General features: G+C 36.8%; 1 protein-coding gene across 1 annotated transcript in view; it reads left to right on the top strand.

Moving 5' to 3' along the window:
* The window catches only part of GPR158 (G protein-coupled receptor 158), a 403,983-nt gene that overhangs the window by 16,928 nt on the left and 369,248 nt on the right, over nt 1-17,807 (top strand). Inside the window, exon 2 of the mRNA XM_032880798.1 lies at nt 14,663-14,768. Coding sequence (XP_032736689.1) covers nt 14,663-14,768 — 106 coding nt within the window. The remainder of the gene's footprint in view (nt 1-14,662; nt 14,769-17,807) is intronic.

The raw sequence follows: 17,807 nt of genomic DNA, 5'->3' as shown, positions 1-17,807 counted from the left end.
AGAGTCTGGGTGATTTCACGATGGTGTTTTCTGCACATGAGATGCCTCAAGTGAGGAAATTATACAAAGATTACTTAAGTCACTGAAACATGAATCTATCTAGACTCTTTTATAGTTAGATGGGAACAGAAAGGAAATAACACTTCTTCCCCTTTAAAAAGTCTTTTCACTTTTCCTTGATCCTATCCCACTTGCAACTAAACTGTGAAGTGTGCTCTTCTGTTCATATGCTATCTGTGTGCAAATAATTTTAAATACTTGCTATAAAGCTGATTATTCTGCTTACTTTTAATTCACACAACTCTCTTTTAAAAATCTCTTCATGTTGTTACATACACAACCAGTCCATTTCTCTACTGCAATATCGTACTCTACCACTGCATAGTGTGTAGAAACTGTCCATTTCCAGGGATGGGCACCCAGAATGCTTTCAATTCTTTGCCATTACAACAATACTGTGATAAATTTAGATGCCCCTTTATAGACTTGAATGAGAATTTCTTTGAAAGGTAAACCCAAGAGCAGGATTTCTGGGTCATAGAGAGGGGTAAATATGTTTTATAAAATATTACAGGATTGTTTTCTCGATAGGCTGTACCAGTCTACATACTTACCAGCAGGGAATAAAGGATCCTAGAGATTTACATTACTGCCAACACTTGGCATTATATGGCTTTCTAATTTTTTGCCAGTTTAATGAATGCAAAATGGTATCTCACTATTGTTTTAAATTGCTTAAGCATCTCTTCATGTGCTTGTAAGCATGTTGGTTTACTTTTCTGTAAAATGCTTGTTTATATCCTTCGTCTTTTTCCTGTTAGGGTTTCTGTATTTATTGAATTGCAAGAAATCCTGGTGTGTTCTAGATACTACTTCCGTGTCAATTTTGGACATTGTAATATCACCCAATCTGTTACCTTTCAGTTAACTTTGTTCATAATCTTTTTCCCTTGAACAGAATTTTCAAAAATTTCTGATGTTATTAAAAATTTGCCTTACAGGGCGCCTGGGTGGCTCAGTGGGTTAAAGCCTCTGCCTTCAGCTCAGGTCATGATCCCAGGTTCCTGGGATCGAGTCCCACATCGGGCTCTCTGCTCGGCAGGGAGTCTGCTTCCTCCTCTCTCTCTCTCTGCCTGCCTCTCTGCTTACTTGTAATCTCTGTCAAATTAAAAAAAAAATTTGCCTTACAAAAAACATTTGCCTTACAGTTTATGCTTTAGGGTTTAAGAAATCTTTCAATACCTTATCAAAAAATATTCTCTTATGTTATCAACTACCAACTTTAAAGTTTTACCTTTCACAGTCAGGTTTTTAACATCTAGAGGTACCCTTGTATGTGGTATTAGGTAGGGACTGAAGTATTATTTTTGTTCACTTAGTGAGCCAGATTCCCAACACTATCATCTTTATCATATGTGTATGGTACCCAATATGCTATATGCATATACGTTTCTGAATTCTTTATTTTGTTCCACTGCATCCCATGTCTGTTTTTCTGTCAATATTGTTTCATTGCCATGGTTGGGCAGTACATCCTACTAATAGCCTGGGCAAGGCCTACCTCTTTTCTTTTCACAGCTTATTTTTATTATTCTACTTATAGCAAGCTATCAAGTTTCTCAAAAATCCATATGGAATTTTAGTTGGTTTTGCATTAAATTTGTAGCTGCATTTAATGATAATTCACACTTTTAACTTAGTAAATTATTCCTTCTTAGAGCATGGGATATTTCCCCATATTATTCAGCTCCTCTATTTTGTCCTTCCTTACAGTTTCAAAATTTCTCCATAGAGGTTTTGCGTATTTGTGATTAACTTACCTACTATAGAATTTATGGATTCTTTTGGTATTTTAAATTTTAGTTATAATTTTTTGTTGGAGATTGTCGATATAGATAAATGCTATTGATTTTTGTACTACATTGATCTGCTGTCCATGAACCTTGCTGAACTTTCTTATTATTCTCATATTTGTGTTGATTTATTGCCAGATAAATGATCATCTACAAATAATGATGGTTTAATCTCTTCTGAACTTTACAAATAAATTTTTTCTTTATAGAATTAGTTGTGACTTTCAGTACTATATTAAACAGCATCAGAGATTGTAAGCACTCTTGACTTAAAGGTAACATCTTAAAAAGTTTCTCCTTTAAATATACTGTTGATAGAAGCAATCTTTATCAAGTTAAGAAAGTGCTCTTTATTTCTAGTTCATTGTTAATGTAAATTAGGTGGTAGAATTTTGTAATATGCTCTTTTATCTTGATTAAAACAATCAGATAATTTTTCTCACTTCTTATATTAAAGTTGTGAATTTCACTGTTACATTTTATTTTTTTTAGCTTTTAAAATTTTTTTTTAATTTTAAAAGATTTTATTTATTTAAGAGAGAGAGAGATAGAGAGCACGCGCACACGTGAACGTGCACAAGAGTGGGGAAGGGCAGGCAGAAGGAGAAGCAAACTCCCTGCTGAGTAGGGAGCCCGATGTAGGACTTGATCCTGGGACTCCAGGATCATGACCTGAGATGAAGGCAGTTGCCCAACCAACTGAGCCACCCAGGCGTCCCAGCTTTTTAAGTTTTTAATTCCAGTTAACATACAGTGTTCTATTAATTTCAGGTATACAATATAGTGATTCAACAATCCCATATGTCCCCATCATTCATCACAATAAGCATATTACCTAATCCCCATTATCTATTTAACCCATTGCCCACACCTTCTCCCCTCTGCTAACCATCAGTTTGTTCTCTACAGTTAAGAGTTTATTTCTTGATTTGTCTCTATTTCACTTTTTTTCCCCCTCTGCTTATTTATTTTGTTTCTTAATTTTCACATATGTGTGAAATCATATGGTCTCTGTCTTTCTCTGACAGGCTTATTATTATTATATCTCTTGTTTCACCCATGTTGTTGCAAATGACAAGATTTTATTCTTTTTTATGACTAATATTCCATTGTGTGATTATATATTTATATATAACACCTCTTTTTCTTTATCCATTCAACAATCAATGGGCACTTGAGCTTCTTCCGTAACTTGTCTATTGTAAATAATGCAGCTATAAACAGAGGGGTTCATGGATTCTTTGGATAAATACCCAGTAGTGTGATTAACTTTTGGAGGAAGCGCCACACTGTTTTTGTACAGTGGCTGAGCCAGTTTGCATTCCCACCAACAGTGAACCTTACAAACACCAGTTGTTTCTTGTGTTGTTGATTTTAGCCATTCTAACAGGTGGGAAGTGACATCTCGTTGTAGATTTGATTTGCATTTCCCTGATACTAAGTGATGATGAACATCTTTTCATGTGTCTGTTGGTCATCTGTATGTGTTCTTTGGAGAAATGTATGTTCATGTCTTCTGCCAATTTTTAATTGGATTATTGAGGGGTTTTTGGGTGTTGAGGTATATAAGTTATTATGTATTTTGGATACTAAACATCCATCAGGTATGTCATTTGCAAATAACTTCTTCTATTCAGTAGGTTACCTTTCAGTTTTGTTGATTTTTTTCCCCTTCATTGTCCCTGTACTATATTTTTGCTTTTGTATCCCTTGCCTCTAGAAAAAAGTTGCTATGGCTGATGTTAAAGAGGTTATTGCCTCGTTCCTCTTCTAGAATTTTTATAGTTTCAGGTCTCAAATTTAGGTCCTTATTTCATTTTGAATTTATTTTTGTGTGTGGTATAAAAAATGGCCCAGTTTCAGTCCTATGTGTGTTGCTACACAGTTTTCCCAACACTACTTGAAGTGACTTTCCCTGTTGGGCATTCTTTTCTGCTTTGTCAAAGGTTAATTGACCATATGATTGTTGGTTTATTTCTGGGTTTTCTATTTTGTTCTATTGATCTATATGTCTATTTTTGTGCCAGTACCATACTACACTACAGCTTTATAATATAACTTGAAAGTCTGAATTGTGATGCCTCCAGCTTTTTCTTTTTCAAGATTGCTTTGGCTCTTCAGGGTCTTTGTGGTTCCATATAAATTTTAGAGTTATTTCTAGCTCGTGAAAATGCTGTCATTATTTTGATAGGAATTGCATTAAATGTGTAGGTTGGTTTGGGTAGTATAGACATTTTAATGATATTCGTTCTTCTAATCCATAGGCATGGAATCTTTCCATTTCTTTGTGTTCTCTTCAATTTCTTTCACCAGCGTTTTATAGTTTTTAGAGTTTGAGTTTTTAGAGTTTATAGTTTTCCTTATCTCTTTGGCTAGATTTATTCCTAGGTATCATTATTTTTGGTGCAATTATAAATGGGATTGTTTTCTTAATTTACTCTTTCTGCTATGTCATAATTGGTGTAAAAAAGGGCAACAGATTTCTGTACATTGATTTTGTATCCTGAGACTTTATGGAATTATCAGTTCTAGCAAGTTTTTAGTAGAGTCTTTTATGTTTTCTATATATTAGTATCACGTCATCTGCAAATACTCAAAGTTTTACTTCTTCTTTACCATTTGGGATGCCTTTTATTTTTGTTTTCAGATTGCTGAGGCTAGGACTTCCAGTACTATGTTGAATAAAGTGATGAGAGTGGACATCTTTGTCTTGTTCCTGACCTTAGGGGAAGAGCTCTGTTTTCTGCATTGAGGATGATAATAGCTGTGGGTTTTTCACATATGGCCTTCATTATATTGATTTTTTTCCCCTCTATCTCTACTTTGAGTGTTTTTTATCATGAATGGATATTATACTTTGTCAAATGCTTTTCCTGTGTCTATTAAAATAATCATATGGTTCTTATCCTTTCTCTTATTGATGTGATATTGATTTCTTTGTGAATATTGAACCACCTTTGCTACCCAGGAGTAATCCCACTTGATCGTGGTGAATGATTGTTTTAAATGCATTGTTGAATTCAGTTTGCTAGTATTTTGTTGAGGATTTTGCTTCTATGTTCATTAGGGATATTGGCCTATAGTTCTCTTTTTTATTAATATCATTATCTAGTTTTGGTATCAAGGTTATGCTGGCCTCATAGAATGAAACTGGAAATTTTCCTTCCTTTTCTGTTTTTTGGAATACTCTGAGAAGAATAAGTATTAACTCTTTTTAAAATATTTGATAGAATCTACCTGTGAAGCTATCTGGTCCTGGACTTTTCTTTGTTGAGAGCTTTTTGACTACCAACTCAATTTCTTTGTTGGTTATTGGTCTCTTCAAATTTTCTATTTCTTCCTGTTTCAGTTTTGGTAGTTTATATGTTTATAGGAATTGTTCAACTTGTTGGCATATAGTTTTTCATAATATTCTCTTGTTTGTATTCTGTGATGTTGGTTGTTATTTCTCCTCTCTCTTTGTAATTGTGTCTGAGTCCTTTCTCTTTTTTTCTTGATACGTCTGGCTAGATGAATCGATTTTATTGATTTTTTTTTTCAAAGAACCAGCTCCCGGTTTCATTGATCTGTTCTGTTTTTTTGTTTAAGTTTCTATATCATTTTTTTCTGCTCTAATCTTTATAATTTCCTTCCTTCTGATGGTTTTATGTTTTGCTTATTCTTCTTTTTCTAGCTCCTTCAGATGTAAGGGTAGGTTTTTATTTGAGATTTTTCTTGTTTCTTGAGGTAGGTCTGTATTGCTATGATTTTCCCTCTCAGAATTGCTTTTGCTATATCCCAAAGATTTTGGACCATTTTGTTCTCATTTTCATTTTTTTCCATGTTACTTTTTAATTTCTTCTTTTATTTCCTGGTTGGCCAATTCCTTGTTTAGCAGTATATTATTTAACATCCATGTATTTGTTGTCTTCTCAAATGTTTTCTTATGGTTGGCTTCTAGTTTCATAACATTGTAGTTAGGAAAGATGCATAGTATGACTTTGATCTTCTTGAATTTGTTGAGGCTTGTTCTGTGGGCTAATATGTGATCTATTCTGGAGAATGTTCCATGTGCATTTGAAAAGGATGTGTATTCTGCTTAGGATGGAATGTTCTGGATATATATCTGTTAAATCTAGTTGTTTCATTGTGTCATTCAAAGCCATTATTTCCTTGTTGATTTTCTGTTAAGATGATCTGTTCATTGATGTAACTGGGTGTTAAAGTTCCCTACTATCATTGTAATATTATCAATTAATTCCTTTATGCTTGTTATTAACTGTTTTATGTATTTGGGTGCATCTACATGGGTGCATAAATATTTATAATTGTTATATCTTCTTGTTGGATTGTCTGTTTTAATATTATATAGTGTCCTCCTTTGTCTCTTTTTATAGTCTTTGTTTTAAAGTCCATTTGCTCCAATATAAGTATTGCTACTCCAGCTTTCTTTTGACATCCATTTGCATGATAGATGTTTCTCCATTCACTCACTTTCAACCTGCAGGTAGGTTTAGGTCTAAAATGAGTCTCTTATAGGCAGTATGTAGGTCGGTCTTGTTATTTTAGCCATTCTCTCTGTAACTTCTGGAGTGTTTAGTCCATTTATATTACTTATAGATACATATTTATTATAACTTTATTATTTGTTTTGTGGTTATTTCTGAAGATTTTCTCTGATCCTTTCTTTCTCTGTTTCATGGTTTGCTGCTTTTCATTAATGATATATTTGGATTTTTTTCTCTTTATTCTTTGCATATTTATTAGTGGTTTTTGATATATTGCTACCAATAGGTTTGTATATAACCTCTTCTGCATACAGCAATCTATATTAAGTTGATGTTCATTTAATTTTGAACCCATTCTTTTCCCATCCCCTCCCCATGATGTAGGTATTTATTTCTATATTTTATATCCCTTTATCTTCTGAGTTTCTTGACTCATTTTTTTATAGAAATATTCATCTTTGCTTTTTTTGTGTTTCCTACCTTTATATTTCATTCCAGTTGTCTACAGAGGCTCTCTTTGCTGTTGTGGACAATGTTTGATCCCTGGCCTGAATGTGGCATGCTTTAACTAGGTGTGCTCTGATATGTTTGCGAAATGAGACCTGTCGCCACCACTGCAGAAACTTAAGTGCTTACATCGGGAAATGCAGTGTTTGCAGGGGCTTGGGCTGGTCTTCTGTGGGGGTGAGGTTGGGGGTGGGGGGATCCACTATAATGGGACTGAGACATGGCTGGGAAGGGTAGTTTCACTGGAGCATGGTGTGGTGGGGTTTGGTGTAAGCAGTTTAGGTAGTGGGTGTCAGAGCTATACTAGTTCCCACAGTTGGCCCTGTGCTTATGCAGAGGAACAGCAGAGAAAAATGGCACTAGCCACTTCCTTTGTTCTTGAAGGGGTTCTGTCCACGAACACTCTCTAGTATGTGCTCTGATATGGGCCAAAAACCTCCCCATTATATGCCCCAGGAGCTCTTCAGATTATTGTTTCTATGTGTGCCCATAGGTTGTTTGCCTGCCTTCTCTCCAAGAACAGTTCAGTGCCCTTGGGGGTCTATCATAGCCAAGCCCAATGACTTTTATAACTCCAGGCTTTATGCCTTACTGGTGGCCAGAAGTCATGAAATTTGGGCCCTCTCACCTTCCAACCAACTGCTATGGGATTTTACTTTCCCATCACTCCCTATGTGCTAACGTGTTTCTCACTCTTCTCTAATACCACTCCATCCGTACTACAGCAGCCATAATCTGCTTCTCTCCCAAAACCTGTATCCACACTTTCTATCTTCTTCAATGTGACCTCTTTTCAACCTTTAGTTGTAGAGTTTGCTCTGCTAGTCTTCAGGTCAATCTCTGGGATATTAGGATGATTTAGAATGGTTAGTTATATTCACGGGATGAGACAAGCTTGTGGTCCTCCTACTCAGCAACCATTTTCCCTCGTTGACAGATTTTCTCACATTAAAACCTCCTTTCATTCTTAAGATATGCTCTAGTGGATCATGATTTATAATTATTTTAAGATATTTTAACATTTTATTTAGCCAATATTTCCCTTAGGATTCTTGGATCTACATGTAGTTAAAAGGGGGCTACAATTTTTTTTAGGTATTGTTCTCATGTGGTTTGGAATCAAAATCACATAAACTGCATTGTTTTTGTTATATTTTTATTTTAAAAATTTGTAAAAACATAAGAACTATTTCTTAAAAGTTTGGTAGAATTTGTAGATAAAACATGTAAGCCTGAAGCTTTTCTGGCAAGTGAATGATTTAATTTTTTTAATACTTATTTTCCTGTTCAAATTTTATATTCCTTCTTGGGCAAGTTTGCCATTTTATATTTTCTAACAATTTATACTTTTTTCATTAACTCTAGTTTTTAAAAGTTTATTAGAGAATCATTAATCATAATACTGTTTTTTAGAGCATTCCTTTGTATTTTTTCACTATATTTATTTGCCTATTTTCTTTTATTTGTGTATTTTTTAATACTTGAGTCTCTTATTCATCTTTTCAAAGAACTTTAGCTGCTTTTATAACTGAGAAGTTCTAACTATTTTGAAATAAATTTAGATTTTAAGAAGATTAGCAAAAATAGTAGAGAAAGTTCCCACATACCATTTACTCAACTTCCAGCAACATTAAAATCTTATGTAACCATGGTAAAACTATCAAAACTAAGAAAGTAATGTTAGCGCAACACTGTTAAACTACAGATCTTGGGACACCTGGGTGGTTCAGTTGGTCAGGCATCTATCCACTTTCGGCTCAGGTCATGATCCTAGGGTTCTGGGATCAAGTCCCACATCAGGCTCCTTGCTCAGCAGGGAAACTGCTTCTCCCTCTCCCTGCCACTCTCCCTGATTATGCACTCCGATGTTATAGCAGCATTATCAACAATAGCCAAATTATGGAAAGAGCCCAAATGTCCACTGACTAATGAGTGGATAAAGAAGATATGGTGTGTACACACACGCACACAGGAGCTAGGAGAAGTATTACAAAGACGTGAGCTATGGAAATTTTAGTCTGGTGGGGAAAACAGATCATTAAAGTATAAAGAAGGTAAGTATAGCATATTATGGTAAGAATAGGGAAGTAGCTTCTAAATCAGAGTTTATGAAAGGCTTCAGAAAGTCGGGGAGGAGCTATGATTGTTAAAGCACAGTTTAGGGAAAGGGACTTCAGGTATAAAGAAATGTATAAAAGAATGGTTTTCTGAGATAGCATAAGTTTTTAAGAACACCACATGTAATTGTGAATTGTTTGGAACAAAGAATGTGTGCAGAAGAGTGGTTGGTGATGTCAGTAGTAGGAGGGGTATGATACAACGTTATACCAAAGAGCTTGGATTTTATTCTTTAGGACAGTGGGAAATACTGACTTTAAGCTGGAAATCATTAGGATCAGATGGACATATTTCAAAGATTACATAGACAGCAGAGTGTGATGCTTAAGCTCCAATGCCCTTGGCTTTCATGGAAACCTTCTAAAGTCCTAGAATGAACACTAGGAATGAGTTTTGTGGTCATATGTTTTTCTGTAAAATTTGAAAAGGGAGGATATTTTAACTGCAATGGTCTCTTTCTACTTAACTTGCTTCTAATACATTTTTCCTAGGCTGTGGTATTTTGGAAACCACCTAAGGGAAAGTTCAGCATTATTTAGTTATATATATACATATATATATACATATATATGTGTGTATATATATATACACACATATATATGTATATATATATGTGTGTATATATATATATGACTTATCTATTTATTTGAGAGGGAGGGAGACAGACAGATAACAGGAGCAGGAGGGGCAAAGGGAAAGGGAGAGAAATTCTCAAGCAGACTCCCTGCTGAGCTGAGGCAAGCAGGGGCTACAACCCAGGACCTTGAGATCGTGACCTGTCTGGAAACAAAGAGTGGAATGCTTAAGGTACTGCACCACCCAGGCACCCCTAGTAATATATATTAAAGTAGTTTGTACTACTGGCATAGAAATAGCTTCTGGTAATGATCTTACTATCCACACTGCAGTTAAAAAGCAAAGATATAAGGCCAAAGGTCATATTGTAATATGTATATTCATGATTTTGTGTCTGTTTCTTAGAGAAGGACCTTAAATCATATACATTTCAGGAACAGGATCTTCCTGGAGCAATATGAGACACGACTCAATCAGTAAATGATTGTAAAAATTTTTTTAGCCTTGCGAGAGATGAAGACCTGAACCACGGCAGTAATAGTAAAAATGGAGGGGAAAGGTTACAATACAAGGAGCATCCAGGGAGTACGATCGAGGGAAGGTGGCACTTGTTTTGAGTTGGGGGTTGGTTTCACAACAGGTTATCGCCTTGGATAACTGGAAGGACCGAGGCGCAATCACGGACAAAGAACATTAGGGGAACTGAAAATTTGGGTGGAGGATGAATCCCATTGTGGGCTTGTTGCGTTTCAGGTGTTAGACAAGGACACAAAAATGCACGTCTGCAGCTCAGCTAAGCATCCAGGTGTTGGGGGATATAACTTGCTAATATTTTCTTCTCTGGAGGCCACTTACCAGGCTTTTTTGGCCCTCGCTCTCCAGTCCTCTGCCCAGGAAACCGCAGCCACTTACACACCCCCAGAGCTTCCCAGCGGCGCTGCGCCGGCTCACCGGATGTGCGAGCAGCACTTCCGCCCCCAGAGGCACGCGCTCAGGGGACGCTCTGCGCAGGCGCTGCCCTGCCCAACCTCTGGCCGCTGCCCTGCCCAACCTCTGGCCGCGGAGGGGTGTCTCGTGAGTGGTTTCGCCTCTGTGTGGTTTTCAGCAGGATACCTTCCTCCGCAGAGAGAGCGTTCTCTTCCCACTTAAACCCCCAAACCCCTATTCCCCCCCCCCCCGGAAATCATCCGCACCTCCCCAAGGGTTTTTAGGTCTCCTGGCACCGAGGCAGCGATGCTAATGAAGATGAGTCAGCGCTGATTTCCCAGCTGGTAAACTCACGACTCATTACCTTTGGTGGTTTTGCACAAAGACCAGAAAGCTTCGTGAGCTGAGCTTAAGGTCTGATGTGACTTTTGGTTCTTATGTAGGAACCAAGAATCAAGAGGGAAAATTCTCAGTGATTAAGATATCTTTCTTAAGCCAGTTCCCCCAGGAAAGGGACCAGAGTTAATTGTAGCCTCCAGGAACCCCAACGAGGCTCATGTCCCGGAGCAAGGCGGAACATTTGCACTCTCTTGTCACTGAATTCGTTCAGTGTAGCAGGATAGGTGAGGGAAATTTGACCTTGCTCTTACTAACAGATGTGGAACAAATACAAATACATAGTTTTATTAGTTTATTACTTACAGAAACATTCTCAATAAGCCATTCATGGCAGAACACCGAAATGTGGTGGACAGTAACAGTCCAGTGGGGAATATTGTTATTGAAGATGGCTGGTAACTTAGAGTGTGATATGAGCCTGAGTCATTGGTTGGGTTAGAAATCTGTCCACTCTTTAAAAAACAAACAAACAAATCCCATTCCCCTCACCTGCCTGAAGTTTGTTTTTTTTTTTTCCTGCCAATGCACTTGTTACTTTGTAATACATAGCATAATTCACTTACTTGTTATAGCTGTCATTTATTATTTGTCCCACACCAGAGTTAAGCCCCATGGAGGCAGGAACTTTTTTTTTCTGCTTACTGTTGTGTTTCAAAGGCCAAGAACAGTTTTGGCCCAAAAGTGAGTGCTTAACTCAACATACACTTATTGAATGAATGAAAAACAAATGAGTATGTTATTTTTCAAAGAGCATGAAGTAGCCTAGAGTAGGCTTGCATGATTGGTGTGACCTATGTGAGACATAGTTCAAAGGCCTGCTAGTAAAGACAGCCAAAAAATGACAAATGTTTATGGAATATCGGCTATACCCTAAATGATAGCTTCCCAAATTTCCCAGAATTTACCATATTTTCTCATTAAATGTTCCGACATTTTTATATTTGGGCCTATGCTGTTCACCTTCGTTGTATCTCTTATAATGGTATGCTCATACTTGGTAAGAAGTATTTGTTGAAGGAGCAAGGAAGTGAAATTCATTAAGGCATTAGATTACCTGGGAATTCATTTATTTATCACATGAACAGGCACTTGTTTTATAGAATTATGGCCAAGAATAATAGTAGTTTGCAAATAGAGGTCTATTTCGCTGAAGGATTTGTGAGTTTTCTATGATCATTTTTAGGATTTCGTTCCAGTGGTCCTCTGATAATTTACCTTACACATATTCTGGGCTATCTGGATAACCAAATACTAACAGGAGATTTTGGTGTCTCTGCTTTGTGTCCCTTTTGAGCATGTTACCACTACTTAGTGTAGTATTTTGTGGCAGGTTAATAAGAAAAACTCAGAGGCATCCTTTAAAAATGTAAAAGACTTATTCAGCTTAAGTGAAGCCCAAATGACAGTAAGCTACTCTGTCAGAAGATTTCACAGTAGTTTAAAAGAAGAAAAGAGAGAAATGAGTCATAGCATGTAGTAAAATAGGCTGGCTACAGTCTGTACCATATTCCTGTTCTGAGAGGTGTTCAGCTTGGTAAAGCATAATCGTTGGTGTTTTAAATTAATATATTAAATTTAAATTTTGTTGACTTGATAGTTTTGTTTGTAATTACTTTGTGATTTTGTGGGTGTTTTTTTGTAGCTACAAGAAGTGTAATATGAAGAATTTGAACCTAACTTTATATTTGTACATATTTAATAATACATAATGAAAGTAGTTTAAATTAGGAACAGGAGACCTTAAAAATGTGTTTTTATTTTAGTGGATTTTAATGAGGTTTTATACTTTACTCAAGTTTGTGAAAAATGACATTACGAAGCTTTGAGCTTTAGGCCCCAGGACACAGAATATTTACTTTAATGATGTACAGCTATGAAAGTTCACTGTAGGAAAGATGTTTCTGCTGCTGGTAGTGCTCATGGTGCTGAAATACAGAAGAGACAGATCTTAGGATATTGTTGGAAGATCGGTTAGAGAAAATGGAGAAATCTGAGATAAAACTGGAGCTTTCTTTGCAGTTTTGCTTTTGGCTCTGAATTTGTGAGTTCTCTTTCTTAGTGATTTTTCTCAAATGGCTAAGTGAAATGCAGTGTTTTTGTTTCCAGATTTAAGAGAAGAAAAATGCTAATCAGCACTTCTGTAGATGGTGCAAATCTCTGGTGTGGAATACTGGGAGACCTAAAGTGCTGATTTTTTGTTTGTTTGTTTGAATTATGTTATGTTAGTCACCATACAGCTCATCATGTTTTTAATGTAGTGTTCCATTATTCATTATTTGTGTATAACACCCAGTGCTCATTACAACACATTCCCTCCTTAATACCTATAACTGGGCAACTCCATCCCCCCACGCCCCTCCCCTATGAAATTCTCAGATTGTTTCCTGGAGTCCATAGTCTCTTATGGTTCATCTCCCCCTCTGACTTACCTCCCTTCAGTTTTCCCTTCTTTCTCCTAATGTCCTCTATGCTATTCCTTATGTTCCACATATGAGTGAGACCATATGATAATTGACACTCTCTGCTTGACTTATTTCACTTAGCATAATCCCCTCCAGTCCCATCCATGTCAGTGCAAATGGTGGGTATTCATCCTTTTTGATGGCTGAATTAATAATATTCCATCATATATGTGAACCACATCTTCTTTATCCATTCATCTGTTGAAGGGCATCTCGGCTCTTTCCATAGTTTGGCTATTGGACATTGCTGTTATGAACATTGGGGTGCATGTGCCCCTTCTTTTCACTACATCTGTATCTTTGGGGTAAATACCCAGTAGTGCAATTGCTGGGTCATAGAATAGCTCTAGTTTTAACTTTTTGAAGAGCCTCCGTATTATTTTCCAGAGTGGCTGCACCAGCTTGCATTCCCACCAACAGTGTTAGAGGGTTCCCCTTTCTCCACATCCTCTCCAACACATGTTGTTTCCTGCCTTGTTAATTTTGGCCGTTCTAACTGGTATAAGGTGGTATCTCATTGTGGTTTTGATTTGTATTTCCCTGATGGCTGGCTAATGATGTTGAACATTTTCTTCATGTGCCTGTTAGCTATTTGTGTGTCTTCTTTGGAGAAATGTCTGTTCATGTCTTCTGCCCATTTTTTGACTTCATTATTTGTTTTTCAGGTGTTGCATTTGAGAAGTTCTTTATACATCTTGGATACTAGCCTTTTATCTGTAATGTCATTTGCAAATATCTTCTTCCATTCTGTGGGTTGCCTCTTAGTTTTATGGACTGGTTCCTCTGCTGTACAGAAGCTATCTTATGAAGTCCCAAAAGTTCATTTTTGCTTTTGATTCCCTTGCAAAGCCCTGTTTAAAGTCATTGTGATAGAAGATCAGAGGAAAGATGCTATCCAGCCCCTCGCCCTCCCCCATCCCTTATCCCACACTGGGAAATAGGAAAAGAAAGAAAGGAGGTGAGGGCTTTGCTTTGAGAAGTGGTACGGGGAGCAGGTGTTATTTTAGAGTCGACTTTTCTACCATGTCCAGAGCAATACTAACTGGAGTTTACTCAATCCACAAATATTTATTGAGCACCTCTATGTGCCACACATTACGCAGGGAGCTGAAGACAGTGAACAATACAGGGACTTAAGTAAAACTAATACTTGCTGATTCTGTTGTATCGTGTCCCTATCTTCACTTGGTACACTTTAGTTGAATATAAGTGGGCAATGTGAACATTTTTAGTGCACTCTTGATGTTGATTTGTCTAATTTCTGGGATGGGATACAGAATTAGAAATTATAAGGGCTCAGATTAATTTGCTCCTATCTTTCTCTGTTTTTAAGGGGTGTTATGAAAGTTGACATAAATCTTCAGAAAGTGGACATTGACCAATGTTCAAGTGATGGCTGGTTTTCAGGAACTCACAAATGTCACCTTAACAATTCAGAGGTAAGAACCTGAAGATAAAATCCTCTGAAATCAGAAGCTCAGAAATGTATAACTTGAGAATTATATTGTATTTACATGGGTAAGTAAACAAGATGCAGCTTACTGGGAAAGAAAAGTCTCATATGCAGTTCTGAATTGTTGCTAAATGAACTGAAAGGGGTAGAAAATTTTGTGCACAATAACTGTTCATTTGGGGACTAAGAGAAAGCTGAAACTTAAAATATGTCCAACGTTTGCAAGTCAAAGGCTGACCCTATTCTTCAAAATGGGCTAGAAATTAAAATAACCATGAAGTGAGAAACCCAGGAGGGGTCAACCAGATTATGCATATTTTTATGCGGTATAATGCTTGTTGAAACACTGATGCTGTACAATCAGACATGCTGCCATCTGCTAGAAAAGTGATAAAGTATGGCAGGGCAAATTTGAGAACAAAAAGAAAACTATTCAGGGACCAGGATAAGAAATATGTGTATTTGTGTATGTTTTTCCAATTTTAATCTCTTGTCTGTGCTTGATTTCATGGGACTCTGATTGGTTTAAAAAAATAGTCAAAGAGATCATACTTCTGGAAATAAGACTGTTACTTGTCTTTTGTAGTTTGAAAGAAGAAATGTGATGACATCCTGATTTCATTTTCAATAATCTATCTCTCAGGTCCCAAAACGCTGTGAAACAACTGTACAATAAATCTTCTGATCCTAAATAAATACTTGAACTGTCCCAACTTTGAGTCCATGGATTTGTGAGGAAAGTCAGCTTAATTTATTTAAAATACAGGGGAGATTGCCATAAATATAGTAATTTAAATCTTCAATTTTAATTTTTTGTTCTTGCAAAAGGTGGTTTTATATAGTATATTTTTTCTAATATGATGCTCTTTATTTGTTATTTGTTGTTATTTTATTTTTCTTCCAGCAGAGTTAATAGACAGTGTTACATTAGTTTCAGGTGTACAATATAATGATTCAATACATGGTGCTCTACCACAATACTCTTCAACCTTCCTAACCCCTAAAACCTTTAGAAAACCTCATGACTCCCTACATCTCTCTAAATCCATCACACACCCCTACAAATATCCCTGTAACACTCACTATCTTAGTGCTCCCTATACAGTCCCACACATCCCCATATCCCCTCCCACATTTCTGTACATCTCCACAAACCAACCCTCAACACAGCCCTCATTTCCTTCACTACCCCCACCCCCAAATTGGGACTCAGATTATGTAAGTGAAATGTTTCGGTTTTGTCAATTCATAGAAGTTCAAGGTCCTCTTTTTGCTTCCTTTCACTCTTTGTTCTTTTGATTTTGAACTTTCCTGAGTTTCCACTTCCCTTTGGGTGATTCTGTCACCCAAATTCGTAAAGATACGAATTTCAATCACTGGTCTAGTGAACATCTTTAGCCTGATTATTATCTCTATGCCAATAGCATATAACCATTTAAGTTTGTCTTTTAGCCAGGGTGGAATTTTTTCTTCAGGGGTGTTGTAGTGTGACTATTTCTGTATAGCCTTGTTTCACTGGGGCTCCTGGGTGGTTGGAATAAGCAGGCTTTCTACAAGCATGGCGGGATTCACTTTTCAGTTTGTTACAGTTGCTGCTTGCCTCTAATAATCTTGGTGTATTTGTTTGTTTGTTTATTTGTTTTCCTTACAACACATCTATTTGACTAGACAGTTATATTGCAAGAATCTCTTTATCTTTCTGAGTGATTTATTTTCATTGTACCAGGATTAATTTTCTGGGTGTTGTGTCTTTTTAAAGCTTTGAAATACACTAAATTATTTCAAGATAAAATGTTATCCTCTGTTCTGGCTAAGAAGGATTACATTGAAATGTGTAACATTTTGCATTGTGTATATGAGCATTATATTTATTAGATTCCTATAGGAAAAACTGCGAAAACGTATTCTACAAGACTAACAGTTCAATCAATCTCATTTAAAAATGTTGTCAAAAGGGGATCAGTGATCAAAAATAACATCAATAAACAGTGAATGTACAAAATGCAGATTTTGACTTAGACTCTGCATCTCTCCACTCCCTTCCCTTGCCAGGTGCTAGAATTGGGAGTGGGAGACATAGGTGTCCTGGCTTGGGCCCCAGAGGCCCTTGGTGGGTAGTCCGACTCATACAGGACTGCCATGGAGCTCTTCACACTGTTTTGCTGGGCTTCCTTAAGCTCCTGTAGTTGGTGCTGGTCATTCTAGGCATCTGCAATAATTCCATACCACATCCTCAGTCGAGGGACTAGTAGTGGTCTTTCAGACCTTCCCTGTACCGATGTGAGTTGGAGATGAGGAATTGGCTTCTCTTGACTTTTTTGGTGCTTGGGAAAACAGAAAAATCACCTGGGTATTTCTTATCTCACTGGCCCTCCAGTCACATATTTTCTGTTATGGACCCCAAGGATCCCTGTGTAAACTGGCTTATGTTGGGAAGTCGTTAACATGACATTTGTAGGGTGTAAGAGCCTATCTTGATGAATATCCATATCGTTAGAAACAGAGATACTCATCATATTTATTGTGGGTTTTATCTTGCCAATGTTTAATACTCTTCTCTTACAAACGCTAGTGGAAGTCACACATTTTAGTTTATTGAGGCAAACTTTTCACTTTTAAAATGTTTCTGGTGTGTTAAGTTTTTAGCCTTCAGGGTATTGTAAACCAGAACAATGAGTCTGATGTTGGAAATAGGTACGTGGCATGTGACCAATGACAAAAGCCTCAGGAATATTTTAGAAGGGCATGGAATTATTTGTGAAGAAAATAATTTCTCAGTGAGTTTGGGTCCTTACAGGAACTAGGAAGCCACTTAGTATTTTTTGAAGGGCAAAGTAAAACAGGATCTGAACCAGCATCCTGAACTGGATTGTAGGATTGTTCTGGCTGTTTTTGTAAGTGATCCAGATCATTGCAACAGGGACTTGATCATGTTGTCAGTATTCATTTAAATAATCCTTGGCCTATTTTCATATCATTGTTTGTGCTGAGTACACCAAATCCTTTCTTACAGAATAGTTTATTA

Source organism: Lontra canadensis, unplaced genomic scaffold (assembly GCF_010015895.1).
Source record: "Lontra canadensis isolate GAN:19392208 unplaced genomic scaffold, GSC_riverotter_1.0 scaffold72, whole genome shotgun sequence".
Taxonomy (NCBI): domain Eukaryota; kingdom Metazoa; phylum Chordata; class Mammalia; order Carnivora; family Mustelidae; genus Lontra; species Lontra canadensis.
This window is presented reverse-complemented; position numbering and strand designations above follow the sequence as displayed.